Here is a 20,590-nt window from a genome sequence, read left to right on the forward strand (position 1 = left end):
AGAGAGAGCTAAAGGATCTGTCCATCCATAGCACACATATTCAGCACTGTTGTTGTGTTGTGTGCTAATCTCTATAAAATGTCACAATGAAATCAACTGTGCCAGAGAAGAATTGAGAAAAGGGGAGGGGGGTGTGTGTGTGTGTGAGGGCCCATGTATGTGTATGTGACTGTGTTGATATGTATGCATTGGTGTGTGTGAGCATACAGTATATGTGTGTTTGAAAGTGTGGGGGTGAATGGGGGGCTGTTGAATTGTGTGTGTGTGTGTGTGTGTGTGTGTGTGTGTGTGTGTGTGTGTGTGTGCGTGCGCGCGTGTGTGTGTGTCTACTTGAAATGATGGGGGGAGAACTGCCAGAGGTAATGAACAGCAAAAAAAACCTAGATCAGGAATCAATTTGGTTTCCTTCTCACTCTCTCTCCTGCGCCACAGTCCTAATGCCCTGTGAGTTTTGTAGTCCTCCACAACCACACACAATACTTAATTCACAAGGCAACATCTTCAGCCTGTCAACGGACATCAAGAGAACGTTTGTCCTTTAACGCCAACCGTGGCAGCTGCAACTTCATTTTGAAGGCGTGAGGCAAATCTAAGTGCTGGACACTGAACAAAAGCGCCATTGGCAGTGGTGAAAAAACAGGCTACGACACAGCAGCCATCCTTGGATTATGTGGTGACTGTGTACAAGACGGACGTCCTTCTATTAAAAGCACAGTGCTGTTAGCATATTTCAGTCCGCAGCTGAAACCCTTGAAGGCAGCAAGGAAAGAGGAACATTCAAAGATGAACTCATCCCTACATCTTACCACCCACTCAACCAACATACACACGCACCTGCAGACACACACAGAGGCAAGCAGACTATCACTCACTTATCTTTTAACACCCTGCCTGTAATATTCAATGCACATTTCCTGAAATATTGTGCGAGGTATCCAGTGCTCATTACAGCATATAGTTGCGTTCTGCAATGCTGGGCACTCTTGCTTTAAGACATGATACTCCTCTCTTTCTCCCTCTCTCTTTCTCTCTCACCCTCTCTCTCCCTGTGTGTTTCTCACTCTCTCTCACACACACACACACATTCTCAGTAGCACTCCTTCTATTCCTTTCCCTCTCTATTTTTCTCCCTTTCCCTCTCTCTCTATCTCTCTCTCTCGCTCTCTCCAGCAAGGCAGTATTGTTATACACACAGACACGTGCACATGCACACACACACACACACACACACACACACACACACACACACATGCATCGTTCATTGCATTGGAAAGGGGGGTAGAGCCTTGCGCACAGAGCTGAGCAGCCTCTCAATGGGAGACCAGAGCTGAGAGACGCGGGGGAACCGTCGCGGAGCTGGGACGAATCGCCCATCAGAAGCTTCACAAAGTGAAGAGGCAAATTAAGTCTGCATCACCACGAGGCTTTTCACCTTCAGAGGCAGGAACAGAGGAGGGCAGAGAAGTGGTAGAAAAAGAGCAGTCCTTTCATTTGATTTAGAGGTGACATGACTAGCCCTCCATCTTCTAAACCTTGGCTAGTTTTTGACAGCATTTCTTGGCTCTGAGGTTTCTTCCTGTTTTTTTCTTCTCTGGTTTTAATTTTTCTTGGGGTGTCAGTGCTTGTAGGATTGCAGACTGACTGGAGCTGGGAGAGGGGACTATTAGAGGCGCTGTGGAAAAACAAAAGAGCTTCTGGATTCTGCAGTTGGTTCTGCTCTTACTGGGAACTTTTTGTTACAAATCTCATATGGTCTGAGACCATGGGTGGATTAAGGAGAATGTGCTGAGACTGTCGGGTAAAGAAGAACATACCTCCAATCATCTGACCAGAGAACTCAGGTTTGAATCTTATTTTATAATGAATCTCTGTTTGTCTGTGGCTTGCTATGGTGGCTCAGTGCATACAGCAAGTTTCATACGGCTTCCTTAAAAACATAGAATAATTGTTTTAGTTAATGGAAAGAGACAGATAACCCTGTTTCTTTAAGGAGGGGACTGTGGGAATATTCAGGAAGATAGCTGACAGTCAACATAACCAGTAAAGCATGTGACCACATAAGGTAGGGTAATTTGTGATGCTGAAGAGTTCTTATTAATGGAGAACAAAGTTCTCACTTTTAACACAGTTAGTCAAATGGAAGTAAGAAACTTTAGAGATCATAGTTAAGTGATTTCGACACTTTCGCTACATCAGTGTACCACCTCGAGAAAACGGTTGCATTGAAGGGGTGTTCCGTTAAATTTAACACGATTTCACGCATTTTAAACCGATAGACTGTCAATAAAAAAGAGTGTGAGTCAATATAATACAGAAGGTCAATAGACTGCACTGTAATAGAAAACCTACATCAGTCTACTCCTACGGAGATACGCAGGTGTTTAAACGCTATCGGTAATAGAACATTTGGGTAAGAATATCATGGAGCCGAGTGGGCATGTTGGTGTGCTACAGATGAAACTGTAGAATCTACTTGAACATCGCTTGCACAGTTATCACCAAGATATAAATCAATTGGCTAATTAGAAGGCAACTCTAGATTACAACGGCTCATTAAACAGAAAAACAAATTACCCTTTCAGACCCTCAAATACAAATGCAGTGTTGGGGTGGATTTGGGGGAGGCGGGAAAACAACCATAACGACCATAGCCATATCTATATATTTTTCTGCTTCACAAACTGATGCTCACTAATTACTTACATCAAACGAACAAGCCGATAGCAGTCTTCTTCACGTAGTGCATCATCTGTTGAGCATATACGTGTTTCTCAATGTGTCGTTAGCCTACTTCACGAGTTGCAGTTGTCTACTGATAAACTGTCAGATTTCTCTATGACAATGCTATTCTAAAAGAGAGCAACAGCTTCCTCTCCCCATTTTTGGTTTTAACGCTACACTTTTAAGTTTCTCAGGGCGAAGGAATCCTGCCAGCGAGGAAACAGATCAGTAGTGAAGGCATTCCTCGGGGAACAGTTCGCATTTCCACAAAACTGCGGATTAAATAGGATTTGGTGCAGGAAAGGGGATAACAATGTGCTGTTAATAATTATATGCTTAAATTCTTCATGTTGAATATTCAATAGCGATCTCAATGTCATTTGAGGGTACGCAAAATTATGTCTGCGAATCCGTTCTAAAAAAAGGAAGCCTGTGCCTCGAACACTGAATTGTGGAGGAATTACAGGGCTGTTCACTTATGAAGATCATTTCAAAAGTGGTAAATTGTTTCATATAATCTTGTTCATTAGGATTCATAACACGTCTATAATACTTAATGCTTCTTTTACCCTCACTTTCCTTGCCATGATGCTGAATGCCTGTCATTTATCTGCGTACTGAAACTCAAGAATCCATTTTAAGGAGAACTTGGGATTCAAATTACTGTTCTCTTGTCAAAGTATGTGTTTTTATTTGAGTAAATTTCATCTACATTGAGTTGAATCCAGTTTTGTCTTGGTTTTCTTGTGTTAAGTACAAGCTCTGAACTGATACTGAAGTAGGTGCTCTAAGAGTTTGCCTACTTAAGCAGCCAGCGGTTCATCAACTTTATTCAAACTGGTTCCTGCTTACTGTGATAATCATGAAGTTGCAATGTGGACCAGGCTTGCGGTGGTTTAAAGTTGGCATATGAAATTGGAGCCCATGGGGGAGAGGAGACACATTTCTGTAGCCTATGTCACAATATCTGCATTCATTTGAAAGGTGGTAAGATGGTCTTCTGAGAGGACTGACACCAAGTTTCCTTTGCTAGAGAAATTATAGCTAGAGGGTTTCATGTCAAAAAATATGTTTTATTTCAGGCTGGTGGAATTGTAGGTAAAGGTATTGCAGTACTCTGTGTGGTAGATTGAGGTGGAAGTCGTGTCTGTGTGTGTTTATAGTTTCTCTTTAGACAGGTCAGGGAGACACTTTGGAACAGTTATCATATGGATGTAAGTTGACGAGTTTTTGACATAATTGCATGTCAGTTATATGTAGTCTGGTTTATATCTTCATAACGCTTCTATGTTCATGACCAGAATAACATAGTGATTCCTCATAAAAGATAGCTCATCTGCATACTTACCTTCACATCTGACTGATATGCTAAGTTTGCGTTTTCTGTCATGCTGCTGGAAAAAAAAAAAACTGGCTTCTCAAAAAACTGGCTTGTTGAGACAACACATTTCTGACACCCTGCAATGACATAAATAAACCATTTTGTTGGGTTTGAAACTTCTGTACTTGTTGTGGGTTGGTGCTACTAATACTTTTTGTGCTTGTGTACTAGGTTTCTGTGTGTGTGTAACCATCACTGGTCCTATGTCTCTCCCTGCAGATTCCTGCCATGTCCTGGTTTGTGTCCCTGTGGATTAGCCTGAGCCTGTTTGTTCTGTGCCAGGCCACCCTTTATGAGACCATCCAGCAACACCATGTGGCCAGGCCAGGGCACAACGCTATTCAGATCCTAGGTGAGTTCAGAAAGTCTATTTGGTCTTTCCTCTGGCTGTCTTTTGAAAACACCCCAGCTTAAAGTCTCCTGCAGCTTGCTCTTACCCAGCTCTTATTTGTGGATTTGATTTTTGTCTTGATTTTTGACTTCTTAAAATGATATACTAGGCTGAAACCGGGCGAATTGTGAGGTTTTAGGTGAACCTGGATGGATTTGGATTGCATGTCCAACTCCCCTCCTGCACTGTTGGAGAGGCGAGCTCTTGAAGTTTTACCTCAGCTTTGAGTTTGGTTATTTCATTTGAGCAGAGTTTTTCAAGTGCAGAACAGAGCACCTCCTCTCTCCTCTCCTCCCCTCCCCTCTCCCCTTTCACCCCTTCCCTTCCCTTTCCCTCTCCTCTCCTCGCCAGCTCAGGTTCCTCTGTGTTTCCTCGCTCTCTCTGGAGGTCTCTGCAGGGGTGGGAAGGACTGAGAGAAAGCAGAGGCATTTTGGTTTGAGCAGCCTGCGTGGCGAGGCCAACTCCAGGCTAAAAATCGACATCAGTCTGTGGGAAACCAGTGGGGTGCTTTGATCACCGTGAATCAGATGGAAATGACAATTATGTTGCTGTTGCTCTGCGGAAATATTCCACAATTAAGCAGAGTTTCGGTGAAGGCGCACGGGCCAAAGGGGTGGAAGTCACCGAGGCGGGTCTCATTCATAGGCTTTGTGTGCAGCGACAGGGGAGCAGCCTAGCGCCTTATTTTAGCTGTGGGGGCAAACCAAAAACTGAAGCGGCACACAAGTCAGTCTGTTCCCTATTCCTTTTTTCCTCCAAATGTTAGCACATTAATAATTCATATTTTGATTTTAATATAAAATAAATCTGAATGATTCTGTCATCACACAGAGAATCTTTGATAATAGAAAAAGTAGCATTTTCCTTGCCGGGCATGCATGGTGGCGACAGAAATTCTCTGTAACTGACGAGGTCCCAGAGTGGTGTGGATGTGTTATGGTTTATTTCTGGCTGGAGCGACTGGCAAATGGAGCCGTGTGATCTGTGAGGGGTAGAGACAGGCTTCACTTCACACAAAAGCACTCTGGACTCATTAATCTGAACACAAGGAACGGAAAGCGTCGAACGACAGGAGTGCCCAGATGAATTTTTAAAAGAGTGCTTCCAAGTTTTTTTTTCTCTTCTGGCCCAGCAATGCATGGTGCCAAAGATGTACAAGAAAGTGCATGCCCTACAGTAAGTGACTTCTAAATTATGGAAGAACAGGCAAAAAAAGAGGTGTGGAACGCAGTCACACTTCATGGTGAGCTTGTATAGATTATCGTTGGAAAACACCTAGATGAGTGAATTTTCCTCAGAGATTTGTGGGATGTTGTTGTGCACACAACGATGTCCACTCACACACACACACACACACACACACACACATACTCACACGCACAGGCACACACACGCACAGGCACACACAAACTTGCTTGTGCTCTTGAAGAATATTTCCTTGTAGAGGCCTGTTACTGAAGATTTTATGTGTCCTTAGGGAAACAAAAATAAAACAAAACAATGGACGAAAACAAAACGAAGGATGCATTAGAAAGAGATGATCACCCCATAAAAATGATCAACTCTCCCATACTTTGTCCTGGCTATTTAACATTTGTCGAAGCAGACATGGGCTCAAAACCACTCTACGGTAGCCTTTTCATTGTATTGTTTATCCTCCTTAGCCATGAAAGCCTGCTTGTGGTTGTGGTCTTGCACACTGTATCATATAATCTCGGAAGCAAAACAGGAGGGGGGGGGGGGGGGGGGGGAAACTGAATAGTATATTGATGTTAAGCTCTTGGAGCTGAACACTGAGAGCCAGACTCACGCAAGACTCACTGAAATAAATATACAGTATATATTTAACATTAGGCTTTTAGTGAGCCTTTTATATGAGGGAAAAGGTTTTTTATCATGGGTGCAGATGATGTCAGTCTTGGGCAGTCTTGGGTTGTATCCAGCTAGATCTTAGCAGGGCTGTTTTCTCGGAATTGAAATACTATGATGAATATTTGAATTAGAATTGATTTTATAATTTGCGGATCCTCTCTAGTTTCACCAAGCAGACCTTAAGATATAAATAGATTCGCACTGCCTGATGAGGGAGAAAGGGTGAGAGAGGGAGAGAGAGAACTCAGATCTGAAGATGAAGAATTTTTACGCTTAATGCCTTTATCCCGCAATCAAAGGTTATCAAAATGAGCTATCAGCATATAAAATGACATATGCTAAATGCGAGTTGAGCCTGTTACATTATGAATATCTGCCATCATTTATTAAAGAGCAAGACATACTCACATGATAATATGGTGCATCTACGGTATATTTCACAATATGTAGAGAACACGAACATTTCAGAGTTGTAGATATTACATTGTATTGAAAAAGCCAATATAGGTATTGACAGCCGTGTAAAAAGGCTTTAAGGGAGATAAAGTGAAGTCTAATTCAATCTTTGTGTTCTTTATTATGCTGCGTTTACAATGTCAACTACTATTATGGTAAGGCAAGCCAGGATGTTGAACGTTATGGAGCCTTCCTGGTCCTTAAAGAAAGGCAGTAACAGTAAGCAGCAGAGTAACCTCTCCCACTGCCCAAGGCTATAGGGGTTGACACAGAGATCGTAGGTTAAACATTCATTCTATTAGAACATGCCAGGGAAACAGACAGGATATGCACATAGACAGATAAAGCTACAGAGGTATTTGTGCGTGAGGAGAAGGCCGGACATGAAGCTTTCAGTAGAGCACACACTTAGATATCATGTTATGTTCGAGGAGCCCACTTGACTTCTGCATTTGTAACATTCCATCGTCCAAAAATGCTTGTAGATGGCTATTCTTGAATGACCTCTCTCTGTCTTTAAAAAAAAAAAGAAAAAGAAAGAAATTATGCTTCCCTGACAAAAATCCTGTCACACTTGTGGTTTGTATTGAGTAACAATTCGCTCGACTGCTCCATCACCCGCCCATGCAGCGTCATGCCACCCGTCCCATGAGCCTCCGCTTCCCGAGCTCCCTGGCGCCCTGCACTCAGACGAGATTGATGGCGCTCTGATTCTAGTCAGCCAATTCTGGTCTCTCAAGAAATAATCCACTACATTGACGGATGAGTGGAATGTGACATGACACAATCCTCCCAACTCTGGGCTCTCCTCCTGCCTTACCTGCTGGCTGATGCGGCGCACAAAGCCATGGCTTCATCGGCCTCTGACTTGCTGGTTCACTATCAGGCTTATTTTTTCTGGTCGTGGCAAGGCTAGAAGTTGAGACATGAATTCAGGAATTCCTATGTGTGTGTTCGCTTGCTTAATATCACGACAAGGTGTCATGTTGTGGCTTGGTTTGTAGACATGTTTGTCAAGGTCATGTGAGGTATTAGATATGAAAATGTAGCTGGAATAAGTCACAACAGAGCTGTCATCCCCTGACACATCCGGTCCCTGAATATGTGGGCTGTCAAATAGTCTATACGAGAAGGTTGTTTTTTAAAGTATTTCAGCTTAACTGCCACTCATAATTTGTCAGGCAGTGAGCAGGGATCACGGTTATCCATGTATGTACACATACTTCTGTCTGTATAGCGGTGTGAGAGCTGTAATTGCTTCACACAGAATTACAGTGATTATAGGTCCTTAAATATAGACATGCTACCTTGAAATGTTTTAATTTATCCTCAGCCCTTCATTGGTTTAGGTAAGAGGTTATATTCAAACTGGAGAGCCGTCTATCTGTATGTCTAGCTTTGTTGACTTAGATTTTTAGGGCTTCCTGTTTTTTCGTTCAGAGGAGGAGAAATGGCTCATTAAGTGCTGTCAAAGTAGAGGAGGAAATGATAATCACTTCATAGCCGGCTGTAATCAATTGGTTGTTGAGGAGTTGGCACCCTGATTTAGTCCATTGATTTAGTATTAGCATTCAATGACTATTCTGCCTTCTGAGATTTTAAATTCCTAATCAATGTGGTGTTCAGTATTCCATATGAAGCACAGGGCTCACCAAATCGGTGATGCTGTGGACAGGGGGATTGCGTCCCATTGATAAACGTCATGTGGATTATCAGTTCAATGTAGCCTACCACAGTGTACCAGAGGCTGTGTTGTATTAGTCTGAGATTATCGATATGAAGATCCGTAATTCATTAGTTTGCCGGGTCATTTGATGAGGCATGCATGCACAATGACTGAATGATGTATTAATGGTTTATTTATTTATGGTTTATTTTATTTGAGAATTCTTAACCTATTAAGATACATATATTGACATGAAAACACAAAAAAAGGCTTTGATTCCATGTTTGCTTTGTGTTTCTGTGCCATCCATTTTGTGATGCTGTTTAAGAGGCACTGTTAAAAAGAAACATTTCTGTTGTGCTCTTCATTTGAAATTGATCAGTTTCACTCCAGCAAAGCCAAGTTACATTTCTTTTTACAGCTAAGCTACTTTAACAGGCCATGGGTAAACTCTAGACATATGACAATACAAACACATTTAGGGACAAAATGACCATGAGAAAGAGAACACCATACTAACACAACCTTATTGATTTCACAGCAACCTTTAATTGTGCCAACCTGTTGGAAGGCAAATTGATAAATTAACCCAAGTTCAATTTAATTCAACGGGTGGTGACTTAACCTTTTTTTCCCTCTGAAAATTGGATAACACAGGAACATTCAATTACGGTGGCTCAGATGATTCAAGGGCTCATCATTTTGAGAATGCCTTCACAGACTGTCACAAACAAGCCATTAACACCAGTGACCAGATGAAATTGTATTGGGTTTTGAATGAGATGGTAGAAGGGGTGTTCTATCATTGGTTAAACAGGTTTTCACAGTCTCCTGAAATACTAACAAATGTACTTTAAAAATAATAATAACAATAAAAGCTCGGTGTAATTGCTTGGTGATGAAAATCAAACCAAAATGACACAAATGTAATTAGAAACATTTATTTTCAGCCATGGTGCTTTTGGCTTTCCTGTTTTTGGCTCTGGATTTCAGAGCAGTTAAATCTGGTTACATGTTTAATTGTAATTGTTGTAAAAACTACAGCTTTCAGAGAGGAACCCATTGGTGACACCTCTGCCGATTGCTCGCCATGCCATTCGAGATAATGAAAGTCCCCTTTTTCCACAACCCGGGCAATAACGGCATGATCAGTCCTGTGCTCAACACGCTTCTCTCACCCATCTGAGCTTTCTCTTCAATTTCCTCGTCTCTATCGGGCCCTCAGACGATTTGTCATGGATCAGATGAGACAATTTGTCATGGATTAGTACACTTAAATGTCTGTGATGCTGGGAGCAGCCAGTGGAAAAGCTGAAGAATCCTATTACAGTGATTTTTATGGCATTTTGGGGGATGGGTGGGATGGTAGTCGAATTGGCACTGTACTGTACGTGAGCTTCATACATTCGTTTTTTCTTTTTCTTTCTCTTTGCCGATTTAGAATTGCTGACTCATACACAACTGTTCTTGGAGGAAGTTTCATTGATGTTTATGCCGACTGGGAAATGTGGGAAATCGAGTCTGGTTACAGTAGATACTTTCCTCTTTCCATATTCAGGTCATGCAGGCAGAATCTCTCCTTAATGAAATGCTGTTAGTATTAGTATTAACACCAGTATAAGTATGAATCAATGTCAAAATAGCAGGCGTGTCCTTCCTAGATTAACACTTAAGACAGTAGTGCACAAATTCCAGTCATTAATCATGAAACATTTCATAAAACACAATGTAAGAGGGAGAGGGGAAACCACAGGTCTCCTAAGCGTGTGGGTTGTATTGAACAAAAGTAATTTTGCACCAGAGAAATAAGAAGGTTATTAGTGTTTGCTAAGCAGCCCTGTGTTTCTGGGGCTGCATCCTGCCCTGCTCTTTTAGAGGCTTCTCTTTGGATCCCTGAGATACGATGAGATTAGACTCCCTCTCCCTTATCGCCTCTTAAGTCTGATAAACGTGTCAAACAGCAGACAGGCTGCACCCTCGCTAAAGATATTTAAACAGTCTATCTGGATTCAACCAGTTCACTCAAACAAGGCCAGACTGTTGGCTACTGCTGTTGTGTTCTGAAGCTTCTCCCCCTAGAGATCATGTTAGGACAATATGCATATAAAGCATTGCACCATAGCAAGTAAGGGATCCCATTATGCCTGGTTGCATCTCTCGCTGTCTTTGAACTACACAACCTCATGACTGTCAAACCGCATGAGAGCCCTGGTTGTTCTAACAAGCGCTAAAGCGTTCATAGCAGCACATTGCTATGCAGCTCCTATAATTCGCACCATGTTTGGACACCAGTGCAGGCAAATTTGCCTTACATATACACTCTGACTACTGCAATGGGCATGAAATAAATACCAAGATATTTCACCCATCACGGTATCACCATGCAGTACAATCAGGAACCTCTACAGAAAATTAAGGAAAGAGAACAAATATCTGAGTCTGTGTCTCTGCTCTGTTCTACATCGATTGATGAAGCTCATGTTGTCATACACCACAACATTTAAAGTCTGCATGCATCATCATAAACTCCTCCTTCTCAGACTTTGAAGCCCTGTGTGAATGCTGTCAGGAATGAGCCGCTAATGAAATGCTAGGATGCTAGTGGTATCACCATACAGCCTTTCCCCCTCGTCTTCAGTTTTTATACAAAACTGTTTGTATGATCACTGGAGCACTGGAGTGGTGGTGGTATTAAACATGCACACTCTCTCACCCACTTAAGCCATTTGATCTGATTATATATGAAGAGGAAGGTCAAAACTTTCACCTCATTTTTCATGAATAGTTATCCATCTTGTGCTGAGGGGTGATTGTAGCTGTGCCCCAAATGTCTCCCTGGCTCCCTCTCTCACAAGGAAAATACATTTTTCTTGTCTGATATGACTTGATGAGACACACTCATATTGCCTTATCCTGCCCTTATCATCCGAACACCCAATAATGACAGGTCCTTCAGAGAGAGGGCCAGCCCTTCTTAATCTGAGCTAATATGGAGTACGCACACTGACCAGGAAGTCCCACCGCTTTTCTCTGCTACATATAAAGTTCTGCCACTCCTGTTGGATAAATAGGGTAAATTAGGTAAAAGCCAAAGGGATTTTGAGTGTTGATAAAGCCCACCTGTTTCTGATCACTTTAGAGGCTAACTCTGTTTGCCCCTTTCCATTTTCCTCCAACTTTCAACTGCTCATTTCTATTAAATCACAGCCTTTCGAAGAGGAGGCGGTTTCACCCGCTGAGCTTGAATGCCATGGATAATGCCTGGCTGTCTGCTAATTTGCAGCTACGTGCTCCGTCTGTCAGGTAGACTGAATCAGTCTCATTGTACAGAGGGAGGGACGAGAGATGAATTGTGACGCGGGTCCGTCGCGTCTCACTGTCCGCACCGTTATTAGGATAGCTCTGCTTATTATCTGCTCGGGGACTCTGTTCTCGGGAAGCTCACCTATTGTGGTATGAACTATAGACATCAATGGCTCCCGCCTTGTTTCTCTGCAGGCTGTCAAGCATGTACTCTCTTCTACAGAGCATTCAGAAGCAGCAGGCAGTCTTCGAGGAGTTTGCGGTTATTATCTCTTTATTCTGAAAGGCACTCTTAAAGACCGTTTTACCACTGTAGGTCTCAGTCGTCTTCTGTTCTCCTGATTGTATGCTGTCGGGACACTTGGGGATAGAATAGATGATTTATTCTGTCATTCTCAAAGGGTGTTTGTCTGAAAGGCGTCGTCAATAAGATGAGCTGTAATTGTGCAACATGCTTTTGATCTGAAGTGATAATTATCGTGTTCGGTTACAGTCCGTTGGTTGACTGCATTCTTAACTCTCATGTTGTGTTCCAGTCAGAAATTACAGTTTTGTGACTTCAGACTTTAATAAAAATCTTTTTTTTTAAATGTTCAACATATGAGGATCCATGACATCATTCACGCTGCCAACTTGAATGGATACAATAAATTATAGTAAGGTTTTTTTTTTCTTTAAATAATTTAACTTTGTTACATTTGTTGTAAAAAATGGATGTTCAGGACAAAAACACTTACAGTTTTATGAGTGACAAATAATAGTAAAGTTGTAAGAGGTCACATTAACTGTAATGCAGACATATACAGGTATCAAATGGAAGAAAGGACCTTGTGCTTTGTAATGATGCTTGTAACTTCAGAAAAGTTGCAATCATTGGTCATTTCTTTACCCATTTTCACACCGCTGCATCATACGTAGCTGAATAAGTTGCAAAGTGTTAAATGAAATATCAAAATGAACAGCAAGGCTCACCCTATCAGGTAATGGTAGTTGCTCTTGTTTTAAAAGTAGGCCTACTTCAGAGTGTCCAACCATCATGGTTCTGATCTCACCAGATTACAGACAGCTTTGTCTCAAACCTCAAATATAATAGAATTGAATAGACACAAAAAGGATTTGACTTAATATGAAGGATAATGTCAAACCTTTACAAGTAATATCATATCTAACACTAACCTAACCTTTTATAATTACCAAGTTAAAGGTTTAGAAGTAAACATGGAGACAAAATGCTGCACATAGCCCAGGGCTCTAGAGATAATTGTTAAAATAAATAGTTTAATACACAAAATAAAAATAATCCTGAGATTTAGATTTGCACTAGTTGTATGTATGTTAATAGTTTTTCTGTGAAAAAGCTGAGTGGTATAACATCATTGAAAGAGGCTTAAAAACTAGAAATGGTATATCATTCATAAAATTGCATACAATATTAAAATAAAAGTGTCATGAAGATAATTACTTGCTTCTTCTGAAAGGTTTAAATCAATATAGATCGAAATCAAATGTTTACAAAAAGCATTATCAGCATGTATGTCAGGCTGGTTCATTTTCAGCGGAACCACCACACTATAAGAGAACCCACCACTAGCAAGGAATATGATTATTCTGTCTTTCTGCAATATTATTCTCTAATCGTAACCTCATTTGAAGATTTGTAGTCACACATATTTAGTGATGTTGAGCAATTATCTATCATTCACATTTTTCTCCAGTATTGTGGTTTATCTTCCATTGACTAACCATGTCTTTCACATCAGTTAATAAGACCTAATGCAGCATTGAGTGGATCAAAGAGAAATTGACATTCTAGCTAAGTGGCTGTTTTCTACTTAAATGAACACAGCTCATGGAACTAGTCATCCAAGGGGTAGACCCCTGGCCCCTGACAGCACATACACTTAACAGAAGTCAAAGGTCTTTAGAGAAATGTGCACCTATCTGATACGATTTTGGGAAGGAACCTCTGGATCTATCTAGCCGACTTGTCGTTTTCTGCATTAATTTATATTGTGTTCCTCTTCAGATGCTTGTGCCAAATGACTCACACACAGTTGGAATATTATTCAGTCTTCAGTCAGTGAACCACCACAGAATAGCAAAAAGGAGAGTACCGCGCAAGATCGCTGAAGGTGTGTGTGTGTGAGAGAGAGAGAGACAGAAAGAGAGAAAGAAAGAGGCTCATGCCTTCTGAAATAGCCCTTAATGGAGTGCCTCTGCTCCTTGGTGTATTTTTCTGGGCAAGAAAATGTACAATTTGCGTCGAGAGAGAAAGACATTCCACCCGACAATGCACGCCCTCTCGAAATCCTTTCGACAAATTAGAATTGTCAAGCCAAGCCCACACAGGTGTCGGCTGCAGAGGGTACGCAGAGGAAAGGGAGGTGAAAGAGGGGGTGGGGAGGTGAGGACCAGAGGCTATGAGAGGAGGAGTGGAGGAACACAAAAGCCGTGCTCATTAGAAGGGGGTGGGGGTGACAGGTCGTCGCACTCGGCTTGACATTCCGGCGTGAACCGTGGCACGGAGTGCGAGAGCACACAGGGGGCACCAGGAGTGCCTGGGTGAAGACGGCAGCAGCTGCGTGCAGCGGCACCGTTGGCCTCCTCGAGGGCATAGTGGCATCACTGGAAAAAATGAAAAAAAAAAAGAATTGCATCTTCGTGCACACGCTGAGGTTCAGAGGTTGGCAGGCATTTTCTTCACCCCTTGCTGCTGTCAAGCTAACCACACCTGAGGAAGGGGGCCTGCGTGATGTAGCTGCAAGAAGAAAAAAAAACTTAAGAACACATGGTGTTTAAGAGCAGCACACTCATATTTATGCTCTGACACGGTAGATTACCTTTGTTATTGGCATTAAGATCCTCAGCGAAGCTCGTCTCTTTTTCTGCTTGGTCGGGCCAAAGTCGAATCCTCTGCTATCGTCTCAACAACACGTTAGCATAATGGAGGCCTATTGCAGAGTGCGTAAATATTTCATACCTCTATAATGTAATGTATTAGCATGACATTTACAGCAGAGATCCAGCACCGTGGGCTCTGCTTTGGCGTTAGAAAGGCAGATTTGCCTTGTGATGTAGCGCGCGCCTTTGTGTTGGAAGCTGCAAAGAATTATGGGGTTGGCGGGAATTAGTTGAAGCACCACTTCAGCGCTGAATCGATGAATGAGATTTAAATTACACTTATGAGATGAAAGCCCCATTCTCCCAGAGTATCAGATGCAATCCAACAGCAATAGGCCAAACGGCTGAGGCGAGACAGACTCCAGCTGAGGAGTGTTTTTCTGGATAACGATCATCAACACTGGTGGGCTTCAAAGCTAGATGAATGCTGTGCTTTATGTGGGTTTAATAATGCTAATGGAACAGGTCAAAATTATAGCCCATTTGTTGGGCATGCAGAACCCAGCTGGAGGTTATTTAATATCCTGTTCTGAAGGATGATGGAATGCTGTATGTCTAGAGGTATGTTTACATGAAATAAAGTAGAATGCAACTACCTAGTCAAGAGAGCGTATCCCCTATGACCTCCATGCTGAGTCTTAGAAAGTGCCACCTCCCTCCCCTACTAGTCCTGATTACTGGGCGAAACAGGAGATTTGTTACTCTGGCCCAGCATGTGAAAGTGGGTGAGAGGTACTGTTGAGGAAGATGAGGACGACGACATGGCAGATATATCCTCTCCCCTGAAGGATGTCTGCCATCTATCATTACGCGCAGGGGTGCCTCGCGTGAGGATGGCCGGCTACAGTCATTTCCAAGAGGGCTATGCTGCCCAGACATGTGCATCTTCAGGCAGAGGCAGAGGCAGCACAGACAGATGGTGTCCATTTGATCAGGAGGTGCTGTAATGCCAGGCGGGGACCAGCTTAACGAGTACCTGTCACAGGGTCCTCACGAGCGACGCCATCATCTCCATCTCTCCCACCATAAATGTATTAACCTTTTTAGAACGCTCCGCTCCCTGCACACCTGCCCATGCAGCACAGCACACACCCTCCGGGCCTGCCAGCGGGAAAAAGGCCAGTGTGTGTGCTTGTGTGGGTGTGTGGGTGTGTGTGTGTTTATGAAAGTGTATTTCTGTGTGTATGTGTGGCAGAGAAAGTGATCTCTCACGCTCCCTCTCTAGCTCTGTGCTAGGGTGTGTGTGTATGTGTGTGTATGTGTGTGTGTGTGTGTGTGTATGTCCATAATGCATGTATGAAAAATGACCATCGTACTCCCCAATGTAACTTCCATCCTGGCCTAGATGGGACTCCTGGCTCCATTTGCCCATTTCCACATGTGGAGACAACAATACTGCCTCCTCTCTTGCAATCTGTTCCGATGGACAGCCAAAGCTGTGCTCCGCTGGTGCATAACATTCTCTGCCTTTTTTGCTCCGTGCACTGGCTTTTAAAGCTGTCAATCAGAAGGCTTTTGCTGTCATGTGAGTCCAACGATGCTGGAATTTTGCCACAGTATATTGGCACAGTTACTTTCTTTACCTGCCTTCCTTTAGCATTTAGAGCCTTTTTAAGCAGGGCTTATTCAACCTGCGATAGGATGCCATTACAGATCGGGGCATATGATATGTAAACAAATGATAATATTTTACCATGAGCAGCATACCTATCAAAATCCTCATTATGCTGTCTATCCTGATGGCCGTGGCATTCAGAACATTTTCAGGATCGCATTCCAATGTTATCTTGTCACACTAGCAAATTAAATTTAAGATGAATAGATTTTAACGGTGAGAAAATCCTCTCTTTTTTTGTCAGAAATATAAGGTTACAAATGTTTTTATTGTGAGCTGCATGATAAAATGTGGCCACAAAAAAACAGCACTGTGTATAAAAAACAGATGCTTGCTTCCTTACTGCCTCAGCGCCTTAATAGACTGGTGTCTCATAAGGCATGACCTTCGAGTGAAGGCATCTTATGAACTCTGGTTTCCAATGACGTTTTAAGATAACATTTACGGTAATGAATGAAGTTACATCTTGTTAACTTTTTTAAAAATCTAAGCGAAAAAAAGTCAAACTAATTATATTTATATACAAACACAACCGTCTGTGGAGCTTAGTCGAGGATACATGGATGCTGCCTCCAAAACCGTAACATTACAGGGGCAGTTTGATGGCTTGTTGGTCATACATGCATGAAATATAACTTATGCAGGTCATGACATTGTTTATCTGAGATCAGTCAAATGTCTCGACAGAGCCAAAGTATTTGATTGTCCAAGCTCTGGGCCCTCTCATCATGACTAGATATGAGTTATCTTAAAATCTGATCAACTAATGAAAAAAGAATGAATGTCATTACGCCATTATATGTTGTTTATATTTATTTATTTATTTATCTATCCTCATTTATCTATTTATACAATATAGTGACACATGACGTTGATTGTCAAAAATGTTTAGCTCTGAAGTTTGCTGCTTGATGAAGGTGCTCGTTACCATATTTAACTACAACTCCACAAATAGCCTATACCTATATAGTTCAAACATTATAGCTTATTTGACCTGGTTTCACTAACCTATCATTCATGACCTTGTCAAAATGTTCAAGGCCATATGCTCTGCCATTCTTTCACATCCTTTGTCATATGTCTGCAGTCAAAATATTTCCCTTCTTTGAATTTCGGCTAGAATTTGATGTCAGTCTGAATGCGTCTCAGACATTTATTAGTCATTCATGGTCGATCAGACACAATTGCAAAAGTATATGCAGATTTCTCTTTTGAGGATTTGGTCTTCATGTGCACAGCAGGCAGGAGTGTTTGTTGTCAAGATGAAGTGTCGGTGTAGATAAACACCATCTCTGGAGCCATTCATTTCTATTCTTCCTCCGTCTTCCTCTTCCTCCGTCTTCCTCTTCCTCTGTGTTGCCTCAGCCCATGCTCTAGACACCCAACTGTACTTTGATTCCATTTTGCCAGGTCACTACACAAAGGCACATGCAAACATTTCGTAATACACACATCTCAAGGTTAGGGGAAAAAAACAGAGAAGAAATAATTGTAAAGCACCACTGGCATTTGGAATTCAACTCATGTGCTTAGCTGGGAACAACAAACCAGGAGAACAAATATAAACAATATATGTTTTTTCCCCCCAGTAGCCTTATTTACAGAATGTACTTAATGTTTTTTCGAAGTGCAATACCCGAACCCTCAGAAAATAAGGCATTGTTTTCCTATCTCCGGAACACTTCACTGCTACTCTCCTGTTTCTGAGGGGATAAAATGACCTAGGGCCAAGGTAATGCTGTCCATTCTTTCTGTTCAATATGTAGTTCATTTTCAGTCACAAACTGCTGAAATGTTCCCCTTTAGAACAAGCCGGAGGACTGTACAGACTAGATGGTAACACTCTGGTGCTTGGTACATTACTCTTAAATTCCCTTAATATTTTAGTACCATACATGATAGCAATGACTTTAACACTCGAAAGCTCTTTGTGTGAAGGCTCAGCCTGGAATCACTCTTAGGCCATTGAGCAGTGAGTGGGAGAACGAGAGTGTGACAGCGAGATAGAGAGAAAGAGAGAAAGATAGCACACAGCACGTTTAAAGCACTGGCCATAGGTTAACGCAGGCAGTGTAATCCCCAGAGATTATGGATTGAGTTATTATGTGTGGGACGCTGACAGGGAGGCAGAGCCATTCTGCGTGAGCGATGGACAGGAAATGTGGGAGCCGTACCCGTTCGCCCTCCATTGCTGCCGCCTGCGCTTCATTCGTTCCGGCAATTTCTGGGAGTCGACTGTCTGGGAGTCACAGAGCAGATGTGATGTGGCACAACAAAAACTGGTAAATTGTCACTGTCATTTACGGTGAGGGACACTGGCCATTATTGAGGCCACTGTTCATCTCTTCAGGACTGGGATGAGGGGGTGGTGGAGGTGTTGGTGGAGGTGGGGGGTGGAGGAGGGGGGTGGAGGTGTTGTTTGTGGAAGCCCTCGTCTGATGGATATGACGTTGTGTCATTGGGAAACAAAGAAATATGAAATTCATGTGACACTGTCACCTCCCTTCCTTGCCTCTCTTTCTCAGTCTCCCTGTCTTTTCTCTCTGACTGACTGACTCTCTCTCTCTCCTTCTCTCTCTCTCTCTCTCTCTCTCTCTCTCTCTCTCTCTCTCTCTCTCCACCCCTCGTCTCTTCTTACCACTCCCATTAGCTGCAAGGCTCTGTTTTCTACTAAATACTTTTTCTCAGGAAGCCGGGGTCCTAATGACAGGCCCTGCTGTCCTTTTTTTGCCTCTCTGGTGTAGACCTTATTAACCCTCATAGATAGCAGTGGGAAAGAGGGAGGGATACACAGAGAGTGTGTGCTCTATACAAAGTCTGTAGCCACAGTATTTCATCTTCAGTAATTGCAGAGAAATTACCCAGCAAAGATACCAAAGGGAAAAAAAGTTTCAATTTGGCCTAAATCAGTAGTTCCTTCTGAGCTTCCTTGGTTCTCCCCCGAAATCCAATGTCTGTCACCTCGTGGAAGTAATCAGAGATATTGGCCTGAAAAGGTAAAAGAAATGAACCACACTGGCTGCATTTTGCTCATGGGTTCCTCTGAACCAGTGAAACACTGTGCTGCTGGATGAAAGCTATTTCTCAGTAGATGTTTTAGAGCGTCCATTACGGTCTTAATGTTAATGCTGGGTGTGTGTTCCTCCTCCTCACTGGACATTAGTGAGAGGTCAGTCAGCTTAGCCTGATGATTGCTGACAGCTTTGCCAACTTTAAAGGGCTTGTCTGGGACTCCTGCTGCTACCCTACCACACCATCTTACTCCGTTTTAAGCTTCCATCCATCCCTCTCTCTCTCTCTCTCTTTCTCTCACACACTATCTCATTTTCACTCTTTCTGTCTCTCTCTCTCATATGTCTTTTTCTTCCTCAGCCTCAACCTCCTTCCCTCGTTCTGTCTCTCTCCGTTGCACTCCTCTGTTCCTCATTCGCTCCCCGGTTCTGTCGCTGTCCTCGGCAGATGCCGCTGGCTGTTGCCTGGCCTGGCTCAGAGGGGAATGAGGTATCATTATTTTTTAATCACCCCCATATCTCAGGACACCGCCTGATGTGAAATGCATTTTGTTGGATCAATGTTTTTAGACTTCACATCTTGTCTTAATCAGAGGACCGTCTCATCTCACCACCCCCGGCCCCCCAACACCAGGGAGCATGTCTGAGACCGTGAAGCACTCTCTCTCTCTCTCTCTCTCTCTCTCTCTCTCTCCCTCTCTCTATCTCTCTCCCTCTCTCAATCTCTCTCCCTCTCTCTCTCTCTCTCTTTTTCCTCAATCTCTCTCCCTCTCTCTCTCTCCCTCTCTCTATCTCTCCCTCTCTATCTCTCTGTCCTTCCATCTCTCCTCACATGTCACAGTATCAGCACTACCCTTGACTGGAGCCTGGACCCTGGTTGAGATGAATGAGGGGAGGGGTTCTCTCGCCCTCAGCAGAGCTAAGCCTTTCTGGGCATGCAAGCCGCTGCGAGCTTCCAGAATGTTGACTGTTGACATGGGCTGCTTGATTACGAGCTGCAGTCTGTGTGACGCTCGAGTGTCTTCACTCTGAAGTGCGTTCATTTCTTCACCTCCCCTCCTGTCCTCCATGCACGCCATCTCCAGCATCTTCATCAGCGGAATGAAGAGAGCACACAATACTCACTACCGAGGACCACAGGGGTATGATGATATGCGCTTGTGCCTGTTAATGGCTACATGGCAACAACCAAAGCAGGCATGCCCACAGGCTTGAAATGCATCGCATTCATTGCTGAGGAGCCATTAGAGCTTAGCGTGCTATGCTTTAAGAC

The 20,590-nt window shown here is 42.9% G+C and overlaps 1 protein-coding gene across 1 annotated transcript in view; it reads left to right on the forward strand.

Moving 5' to 3' along the window:
- Nucleotides 1-4,330: 4,330 nt before the first annotated feature.
- The window catches only part of tafa1b (TAFA chemokine like family member 1b), a gene marked incomplete at both ends in the record, with an annotated part of 105,131 nt that continues 88,871 nt past the window's right edge, over nt 4,331-20,590 (forward strand). Inside the window, one exon of the mRNA XM_080845569.1 lies at nt 4,331-4,454. Coding sequence (XP_080701695.1) covers nt 4,331-4,454 — 124 coding nt within the window. The remainder of the gene's footprint in view (nt 4,455-20,590) is intronic.

Source organism: Sprattus sprattus (genome assembly GCF_963457725.1).
Source record: "Sprattus sprattus genome assembly, chromosome: 10".
NCBI classification, from domain to species: Eukaryota; Metazoa; Chordata; class Actinopteri; order Clupeiformes; family Clupeidae; genus Sprattus; species Sprattus sprattus.